General features: G+C 64.0%; 1 protein-coding gene across 1 annotated transcript; it reads right to left on the minus strand.

Moving 5' to 3' along the window:
* Positions 1–663: 663 nt before the first annotated feature.
* ABHD17A (abhydrolase domain containing 17A, depalmitoylase) lies at positions 664–9,232 on the minus strand. Its single transcript, XM_045491298.1, has 5 exons — positions 9,096–9,232; positions 5,052–5,588; positions 3,671–3,865; positions 1,240–1,419; positions 664–1,139 (listed from the first exon to the last, which is right to left on the minus strand). The coding sequence occupies exons 2-5, from the start codon at positions 5,381–5,383 to the stop codon at positions 914–916; spliced, it is 933 nt and encodes a 310-aa protein (XP_045347254.1). The 5' UTR covers positions 5,384–5,588; positions 9,096–9,232; the 3' UTR covers positions 664–913.
* Positions 9,233–9,858: the final 626 nt, after the last annotated feature.

Here is a 9,858-nt window from a genome sequence, read left to right on the forward strand (position 1 = left end):
TGACAGGCCTTCCCGCTCTAGGGTGGCGCAGAGGGCACTCCAGGAGCTGGTGGTGAGTGGGCCTCTAGCTGAGGTCCAGGGAGACCCTGGCTCAGCCCTGCATTCAATGACACCCCAGGAGGACATAGCTCGGATGGCCCCAGCCCTAGCCCCGTTTCCTGGAGAGCCCCTACTGGGACTCTCTGTGGGGGTCCGGGAATGGGGAATGAGGGGGGGGGGGGTTATAGGGGACACCTAGGATGGGCGGGACAATTAGGGCAGCCCTGAGGTTGCACTATATCTCCCAGACCCCAACATCCTCTTCTACTACATGGGAACGGGTGACCTTACCGGGGCCCCAGAACAGGCTGACCTCAGACCCACTGTTGCCACCCCTGATATGCTGGGAGCCCACCACCCTCCCAGGAGGCGCACCGGAGAAGGCAGGCACGGGTCCCGGGTTCAAATGCTGCCTTTCCCCTCCATCACCACCCAAGCAACCAGGAGCCTCAAGGGGTGCCTCGGCTGGGCCTCAAAGCCCAACCCTTCTTCCACAGTAGCAGTGGCTTGATCTCTGCATTTGTGCCGAAATGTCCTGGAAGTTTAGGGGCGAAGCCCAGCTCCCTCTTCCAACTCGCCGGCCCCTGGGAGAGCACGCACGAACCACGAAAGGGAGAGGAATCCTAAAATTTTAAATCTTTAATTTGTGTTCACGTTTTTCCTTCTTTTTGCTTCCAAAAGGAAAGGAGAGCGTAGCTCCGCGCCTGTACATCGTCCACGGCCCCTGGGCTGGGGCAGGTCCCGGCCCCCTAACCCTCCAGCTGCCTCGGAGGACCGGGGTGCCCGAGGGTTCACATGCAGCCCCCGGGCCGGGGCGGGGGCAAGGTCCAGGCGCCGCCTTATTGCTGAAGTCCCGGTGCGGCTCCCGGCTAGGCTAGGCGCGCTGGCTGGGCAGCTCCTGGGAGATGAAGCGGCGCAGGCGCTCCAAGTACTGGCTGTAGAGCTCGATGTCGTTGTGCCCGGCGCCCTCCACCCACAGCGGCTCCACGGCCTTGGGGCAGCGCTCATAGAGCGCCAGCCCGTGGGAGAAGTCGATTACTTCGTCCTCCGTGCCGTGGATGATGAGCACCGGTGACGTGATCTTGGACACCTTCTCGATGCTGTAGGGCAGGGCGCGTCAAGTCTGGAAGCAGCGCCCCGCCCCGCCGAAGCCCCGCCCCCGGCCGCCCGCCCCGCCCCACCCACCCTCCCCTCTCTCACTTGGGGAACGCATCGAAGCAGTAGGTCTTCTTGGTGTCAGGGAAGGCAACGCGCATGCCTGAGGTGAGCGGCGAGTGCAGCACCACTGCAGCGCACTCGTAGCGAGAGGCCAGGTCCACGGTGGGCACCGTGCCGATGCTCTGCCCATACAGGACGATGCTGTCCGGGCTGATGCCGTACCTGGCAGTGGGGCAGGATCAGCCGCGGCCAGCAGCAGCCTGGGCGAGTGAGCTGCATGCGCGCGCGCCCGCGCACCCCCCCCCCCCCCCCCGCCTGCCCTCCTGGGGCAGTCCCCCCTCCAACCTTCCTGCACAGCCTCCAAGCAGTAGGGTTGGGCCCAGTGACAAGCCCCCTACCCCCACCCCTGTCCCCATTAATGAACAAGTCTGCTCAGTAGGAAAGTAGGGCCTGGGTAGGTGTGCAGACAGGTGGCCCTAACCCTGCCTCACCAACAGTACCAATTTGGATCACACATGCCGAGTGCCCTTGGTGAGGGCCCCAAGGCCACGCCTGGGCTCCTGGGGGCAGGGCAGGCCCCAGGCCTCTCCTGCTCTCCACCCCCCAACACCTACCCCCCCCCCCCAAACACACTTGCCCAGGGACACACCCAGTTCCCAGTAGCACATAGGGAACAGGTCCCTCCTGGCATTCCTCGCCCATCCCTTAGCCACGGGAAATCATGGCAGTCATGCCCCTGACTTATCGGCCCGTTTGCAGCCCCTTGGTGTCGGCACGTCCACCTTATCACAACACAGGCAGAGCAAGAAGGGGGTCTCCTGCAGGCTGGTAGGCACCACCTCCTTCTCGGGGCACCTTCCCTCCAGCGTGGCCTCCCGAGCCTCCTCAGCCCCAGCTCCCGCGTCCAGGCCCCAGCCTCTTCCCCCACCCTGCCACCACCCCCAAGAGTCTCACCCTCCACCCCCAGCACAGCTGACCCAGCCCCAAGACAACTCCACAGCCTGCAAATGCCCGTTCCCATCTGCCTGGGGACCCACTAGCCACCCTCCCCAGGTACAAGGCCTCCACAGACCTGGACCCCGACATACCAAAGGAACACCCCTCTGCTACATCTCACCTGTGCGGCTCCCCCCCCCCCCAGGCAGCAAGAGTCCACCTCCCTGTCCACCCAGGGGCCATCCACACCTGTCTCTGTCCCGGCGGCCTTCCAGGTTAACAATCGCCTGGCCCTGAGCTTCAGGAATGCCACGTGGCCTTCTGCCCACCACCCCGCCGCTCCTCCTCAGCCTGCTCCCCGGACACGGAAGCTACCACTGCACTGAGCACCAGCCGGTCCAGCCCTAACACTCGGACACACGAGAGGCATACGGAGAAGCAAATCTTCCCCAGGCCTCCCCAGCCCCTGGTCACCAGTGGGGCCCAAGCCTCCTGCCCTCCTACTGATTCTCTCTCTGCGGGATCAGGTCTCTGGAGGACAGTGCTGGCCGCAGGACAGATGGGCTGGATGGACAGAGCTCAGATCCCTCACACCACAGTGCAGTGTGGTTCTGCCAGCCACCAGCAGCCAGCAGGAGCAGCAACCTGGGTCCCCACCTCCCCAGGCCAAGCTGACTTTGGTCCCTGCAGGAATGGTGGGGAGGGGGGGGAGGGGGAGTGGCAGGTCGGGCAGGCAGGGCTGAGATGGGGCAGCCCCAAGGCGGCAGTGGACAGGGCCCCATGTCTGGGAGGGACAGAGTCAGGGTGGCCTCCTTCCAGAGGAATCTCTGGGCTCAGAGACCAAGCAAATGAGCTTCAGTGAGAGAGAAAGGGGCTGTCTGGGATCTAAATAAACAGGATTGGGAGGGGGGGGTCCAGGGAAGGGGGCTTGGCCGAGGCCCTGGTGGCCCTCAGTCAAGCACAGAGGTATGTGCCTCTGCTTGCTAGCCTCCCGCCGGCCCCCAGATGCTGTGCTGGACACCAAACTGCCTGACAGAACCTTCTGCAACTCTTCAGAACCCTCTAGGCCCAGAGGAGCCCTGCCCCGAGGAGGAGGCCACCGTCAGTGGCCATGCATGCCTCATGGGTCAGCCCTGAGAACCATGACAGAGCAGCCCTACTCCTCCCTGCACCCCAAATGCTCCCTGGCCCCAGGACTCTGAGTATTTTCTCAGAGCCCACACAGCCCACCTCCTTGGCCCAGGTCCTCTATCCGCCCCGCGCAGGCAGAGCCCCCACTCCCCTAGGTACAGCCCATCTATACCCCTGCCGGACAAGGGGTTCCCGGGAGGGGAGGGCAGATCTGAAGACTGCCCGCCCCACCTCCCCACACACCAGCATGCCTGTCGCCACACCAGGGGGACACACGTCAGACCTCACCCTGCCGCCCAGTGTGGCCGCTGATGGCCCTCTCCTGAGGACCACCCCCCAGGGCCTCCCCAGGGAGGCCGGCCTAAGGCCCTGGGTGCTCACCCGCTACTCCCAACACACAGCTCACCTGGTGCGCAGCGCCTGCCAGGCGGCGTCGATGTCGGCATACAGGTTCTTCTCGGAGGGCTTGCCCGAGCTCACGCCGTAGCCAGAGTAGTCGTAGGAAAAGATGTTGCAGTTGATGCGTGAGCCCAGGCCGATGTAGAAGCTGCTCATCTGGCCCAGGTCCACCGCGTTGCCGTGCGAGAAGAGAACCGTGTACCTGGGGGGTCGGAAGGTCAGAGGGCAAGGGAGGCTCCCAGCCGCCCCGTGGACCAGGGCACTAATGCGGGAGAGAGGCCGCCTCTGCCACAAAGCGGCCTGGCTCTTCTGGCCATGATGGCTCCCCCTCCGTGAAAGGGGACTGCTGGCCATGGCCTCAGCACAGTGACCGCCGCACCTCTCTTGCCTGGGGACAGCAGCTCTCTCCTCTGGAATCACTCCTTTGAGAGGGACTCTGACAGCCCAAGGATGGCATGCACGTGTGCCCGCTGCTTGGAACCTTCCAGAGAATGAGACAGCGGCTGCTCCTCTCGACAGCTGGCCCCCACCCTTGCCCCCACAAACGAACCAGATCAATCCCTGTTCACATCATCTCTTCCCCTCCTACAGAACATGACCCCAAAACTCATTTCCGCCCTGCAATGCTGCTGGCCATCAGGACCTGCCCCAGGTCACCCCGACAGGCTGGATCCTGGCCAACGCACTCCTACAGTCTTCTTCCTCCAGCACCCCTGGGCCCCAGCCTAGCTAAAAGGGGAAAGCTTGCCCTTTGAACTCAGATCTGGACTCAGACCCCGCCCGGTCTAAAGGCAGAGACACCTGAAGGGCCCCACCTCTTTCCCCGCTGTTGTACTCAGGAAGAGCCGTGCCTCCAGGCTTCAAGGACACTCTGCTGATGAGGAGGCAGACTTGGCCTGAGCCACCTGCCAGGCCTCAAGTGCCCTGGCCCTGAAGCAGATGCCAAGTCCTCACTGAGCACCAAGCACCCAGGGGCCCTTCCCTGGGCAGGTGAGCACGGAGACCCTGAAGCAGGCGGCTCCTTGTCAGGCAGGTGCGACAAGGCCACCCAGGAACTGGCCCCCCCCCCCCCCCCCCCCCGGCCCCAGGGTACTCCTCCGTGACGGGGCTGGGGCTGCACGTGGCAGGGCACTCGGCAGTAAGGGCCCAGGCAGTCCCACGTGGCCTGCTCTTGGTGGATCCCATTTGCCACCCCTTTGGCAACAAGAATCCCCAGGGCACCTGTGCCGCCTGACGGGCTTTCGCCCCGGCTCCGGCCCGCGGGGAACGGCCTCCGACAGGACACCAGGGGCCCGAGGACGGGACACATTCTGCTTCTGCACCGGGAACCTCTCGGGCCTCCCTCCGGGCACTGTCCGGACCCCGTGCCGTCCTTCCGTGACGCTCACCTGGCGCCGGGCGCGCAGCGCACGTACATGCAGGAGACGCGGTTGCCCCGGCTGCTCTTGGTCAGGAAGACCTCGATGGTGTCCAGCTCGCGCTGGCTGTATTGGAAATCAGCACGCTCCATCAGGTGGAGCTTCCAGCGCCCCGGGCTGCCGGCGGAGGCCCGCAGGGTCCCCGAGGGGGTGGCTCCAGCTCCACCGGGCCCCGGCTCGGGCTCGGGCACCAGCGAGTAGGTAGGCTCCGGCGGCAGGAAGGCGAGCTTGGCAGCAATGCGGCCAGGGCAGGGAGGGCAGCAGAAAAGGCAGCAGAGCTCGCTCACTGACAGGCCGTTCATGGCGGGCGCCGGGCCCCAGGGCGGGCCTCGCTTGGCAGGGGAGGGGTGGGGGTGCTCTGAGACGCGGGCAGGGCGGAGGGCAGCCCCCAGCCACTGCCCCAGACGAGAGCCCCCTTAGGAGGCTGCAGCCCAGCCCCATCGTGGTCCAAGCCGAGCCCTCGGGAGCCTTGCAGCCTTGCGTCTCCACGTCCTGCAGAGGGAAACCCTGGGGGGGGGGGGGGAGCGAGAAACGGGGTTCCCTCGGGGTTCCGCTGGGACACGGTGACCCGATCTTGTCTGTACCGAGCCTCTCGGCCTTCCCTGCAGCCCAGTCCACCCTCTCCCACTCAAACTGGTCTACTCTCCGCCCCATGGGCCTGAGGGCCCAGCTCGTCATCCACAAGGACCACGGTACCCCCCATATGCCCTTTGTGGGACCCAAAGCTAACCGGACCACCACCTGCCGCACCCTTTCCCAGCATGCAGCCACCAACTCTTGCCAGGTAAGCCCCCCCAGTCAGCCCAGCCTCGGCCAGCAGGCTGTACTGGGCAATCAGACCCCTGGCTCACGCCAGCTCTCCCCCACACAGCCCCTGCTCTGGGCGCAGAGAGACCCCGGTGCTCTCCCTACGCCTCTGTTCACACAGCCGGCCCAGACTCCCCCACCCCCCCCAGCCCATCTCCAGGCCATCCTTCAAGGATTCATCTGCCACCAACCCCAGGTGACACACCGCAGCCAAGGCAAGGACAGACTGCCAACTGAAGGGACTCGGACCTAAGAGCATGCTCACAGGGGCCGGGCCTCGAGGGGCAGGACTGCAATGTCCAGAGACAGTGGAGCCCAGGCAGAGGAAATACAAGAAACAAAGGCTCTGGTAACAAAAGCAGGATACATCTAGAGGCTGGGAAGGCCTACTGAGCTCGGACAATGGCTGGGCCCTGTGCTGGGGCCAGGCTGCGGGGGAGGGGGGCACTGGAGCCCGAATGGCTTCCTTCTCCAGCTCAACGGAGGGCTCTGTGACCTTGGGCAAGGCTCCTTCCTTCCCTGGGCCTCAGTTTCCTCACCTACTGGGGAAGACAACACTGCCTCCCACGGGGACTTAGCGAGAAGTAGGTGGTGGACGGGGGGGCGTGGCTCAGAGGCGGCACAGTAAGTCACAGACTACAGCTAAATCACTAACAGTCCCACAGGGAGTTGCCAACAGAGACTGTAAGAAATACAAAGCCTTGAGAAAATAACCACTTACTAGGCTTTTCCTTACAGACTGGAACGCTCACAACTCACTTTCAGCAGCACAGCACCTTGGCACACGCAGTTTTGGGGCCGTGGCATTTGAAAACCACCGGGCCGGGGACACACAGATTCAGGGCGGACCAGAGCAGGCTGAGGCCCAGAGACACACGTGCTCCCTCTGGGCCTGTGATCTGGTGCCAAGGTCAGGAGAGAGCCACAGCCACAGCCTGAGTTTGCCCAGAGTCTGGGCACACAGGAGGGAGTGGGAGAGCCCAGGTGGGGACACCAGGAGGGGACACCAGGCAGCTTCCAGGGTCCCTGAACTCGCAGGCGGGACGCACACTTTACGTGCAAGCATCCTTTGGAGGACAGAGTCTGTCGTACCTGTTCCCAGGTAAGAGTTTGTCCCCAGGACACCTGCCAACTCCTGGGGACACTTTGGGTTGTGACAAGTGGGGAAGGGTGTTCCCATTCCTGAGTGGGTGGGGGCCAGAGATGCTGATGGACGCTCTCCAGAGCACAGGATGTCCTCCCCCATTACCCCAAGGGAGTTATCCGTCCCCAAGTGTCAACCAGTCAACCAAGCCCAGGCAGCTTCAATGTCTTCTCAGATCCAGGCCCAAACAGCAACACTGCCCTGGTGCTGGGGAGGCTTAGAGGGTCTGGAGTTGGGGCAGCACAGCAAAGACTGCTTTTGAAAGAAGGCCTGGCTGAGAGTCCGTGGGCAGGCAGGAGCCCCCCGCAACCCGGGAAATGAAGGGGCACACCAAGGTGGAGAAGCCCCACTGCCCAAGCCAGAGACACAGCATGCCATCCTTCACTCCCCCTCTGCCGGGGCCTGATGGGTCTCCATCCAACCAACGCCCGGTCCACGCAGCCACCACCTTGCACCTGGACGGCTGTGCGGTCCTGTTCATTGCCCGCCCGCACTCTCCCCAAGCAGCCACAGAATCCCTCTCCCGGCACAAACCTGAGATAAGAAAGCACACCTTTTCTCTGGACGCCCTCTGGTCTCCTGCCACTTCCAGGTAGAAACTGAAGCCTTGCCACAGCCTGCCAGGGCCCACCTCTGCGGCCTCACTCCCCCTCGATCTCCCCAGACAAGCCAGAGCCCAGACAGTTGCCCTGCCAGGGACCCCCTCCCCCGATCTCCACTGGCCAGCCCTTGCCCCCTGTCCTGCCCACCCTTCAGATCAACCTTCCAGTGCCCCTGGAGAGGCCTTCCAAACCACGGGGAGATGCCACAAGCTCTCCTGGTTCCAGTCTGTCCCCACAGCACCTGCCACAGCTTGTATTTACCTGTCTGACCACCCCCGACAGCAATCAAAGAGAAACCCCATGAGGGCAGGACAGCTATCTGTTCTTATCCAGTGAACCCTGGCTGAACAAGAGAGCAAGTGACAAGAGGTAAAGAGAAAAGAGGGAAGCTACAGTCTGCCGGCTTTGACAGGGAAGGAGGACAGTCTTTTCTTAGGCCATGAACGCCTGGGGCCTCCCGTGTGACATTTATGAGTGTCCCTAGGCATGCCCTGCGAGCGGGGCAATTCGGTCCACGAGCGCGGACTGGGCACTCTGCCGCCAGGCCCCGTAAGGGCTGCTGGTGTTCTGAGCACCAACGAGGAAACAAACAACTGCGATACTCCAGGATGACCTAAATACGCTCGGCCTGGCGGCACCTCACCCAGCCAGTCAGGGTGGGAAAGCTGCCTGGAGTAAGGTGCAGTCTGAGAGGTGCACAGAAAGTGATCGAGTGGCAAGGAACAGGGCACTGCAAAACCCCAGAAGTGACGGCGAGTTCCAGGAACTGCTGATCTCCCTGTCGAGCGGACGCTGGGAGGAAGAGGTGAGTAGAGGGGTCCCAGAGGGAGCCAGGGCTGGGTCAGGCTGGGTCAGGCCGCGCCCGTGAGCCCTGCTGCAGAGTTTGGACTTCATCCTGGAGGAAACGGGGAGCCCTGGAGTCCTGGGCGGAGCATGGACGGACACCACGGGTTAGGGGCTGCGGTACGTCCCCTGGCTGCAACCTGGAGATCAAACTGGAGGGAAGACCGGGAAGCCTACCCCGGTGTCCCAGGCGGCCAGAGGACGCCCGCGAAGGGGTACAGGCGTCCGGGAGACGTTTAGGAAGGAGGACTCCGCTAAGGGATGCTGCGGCGGGCCCGGGTGTCGAGCTGGGGCGGGAAACTAGGTAGAGTCCGCGACTCGGACGGCCCCGGCCCGGAGGCGGGGGCCGCGTCACCAGAGGGGTGGGCGCTCACCCCACATCCGAGACCTCAAAGGACCGGGGGACAGGGCTCTGCCGGGGTCGCCACGTTGGCCCACGGTCCCGGTCCCTGGTCGGCGGGTCCTACAGCCGGGACCGCGGCCTCCCCAGCAGTGAGGGGTCTCGGGGGCGTCCCACCCGGCTGTCCCGGCCTCGCGGGCAGGCCCAGCTCCCCAAACGGCCGCGGGCGGCACCGAGGTCTCCCCGCGCCGCCGCGCTCGCCCCTGTTCGGCACTCACCGCAGAGGCCCGCGCCCCCCGGCCCCGGGGCCGCGCTCCATGGCTCCCGGCCGCCGCCCGTGAGTCCGTCGGTCCCTCGGCACCCCGGCCCGGCCTCCTGCGCCGCCGCCGCCGCCGCCGCCGCCGCCGCACCCCCACAGGCGGAAATGAGCCTCGATCCCGCCACCGCCCCGGAAGTGACGCAAGGTACGCGCGGGGGCCGAGGGGCTGCGGACAGGCGCTGGCGCTGCAGGCGTCCGGGGACCGGGGGGCGGGCTTGGAGGCGGGGGCGAGCGTGGAGTAGGCGGGGCCTAGTTATGGTTGGTGGATGTGGGCTTGGGGGCGGGCCTGGCTCGCTGGTGGGGCGGGGCATGGTGGGGTGGGCGGGTTCGGCTGCCGTGGGCGGGCGTGGCAGGGCGCGCGGGGCGGAGTTAAGGGTTGCAGCCCAGGTTTTCCGCAGAGACACGGCCATTCATTCGTTCTTTCACTCATTCCGGAGCCAGGAGTAGAGTGAGGCGAGTGAGGCGCTCGCTTCGGAACGAAATTTACAGAGGCGCCAGAAAACTCTGTAATCAAGATAAAAATAGTAATGGACTATCAAAAAATAAAATTTTACTAGAGCCAGGGCCCTGACAGGGTGAGGACGGCGAGGCAAGGTCATGCTAGTGCAGGGTCTGGTCCTACCTTTTTAAAAATCTTAATATTTTGTCTATCGTGGATTATTTTGCATTCGTTTCAGCTTTTTATTTTTTTATTTTTATACTGTTTTAAGTGTATTTATTTA

The sequence above is a fragment of the Leopardus geoffroyi genome, chromosome A2, assembly GCF_018350155.1.
Source record: "Leopardus geoffroyi isolate Oge1 chromosome A2, O.geoffroyi_Oge1_pat1.0, whole genome shotgun sequence".
Taxonomy (NCBI): Eukaryota; Metazoa; Chordata; class Mammalia; order Carnivora; family Felidae; genus Leopardus; species Leopardus geoffroyi.

Coding starts and splice junctions, on each gene's coding strand:
- ABHD17A (XM_045491298.1), bottom strand. CDS start 5,383: ATGAACGGCCTGTCAGTGAGCGAGCTCTGCTGCCTTTTCTGCTGCCCT. Junction 3,866..5,051: donor CGCTGCGCGCCCGGCGCCAG/GTGAGCGTCACG, acceptor CCGACCCCCCAG/GTACACGGTTCTCTTCTCGC. Junction 1,420..3,670: donor TGGCAGGCGCTGCGCACCAG/GTGAGCTGTGTG, acceptor CCCCACTGCCAG/GTACGGCATCAGCCCGGACA.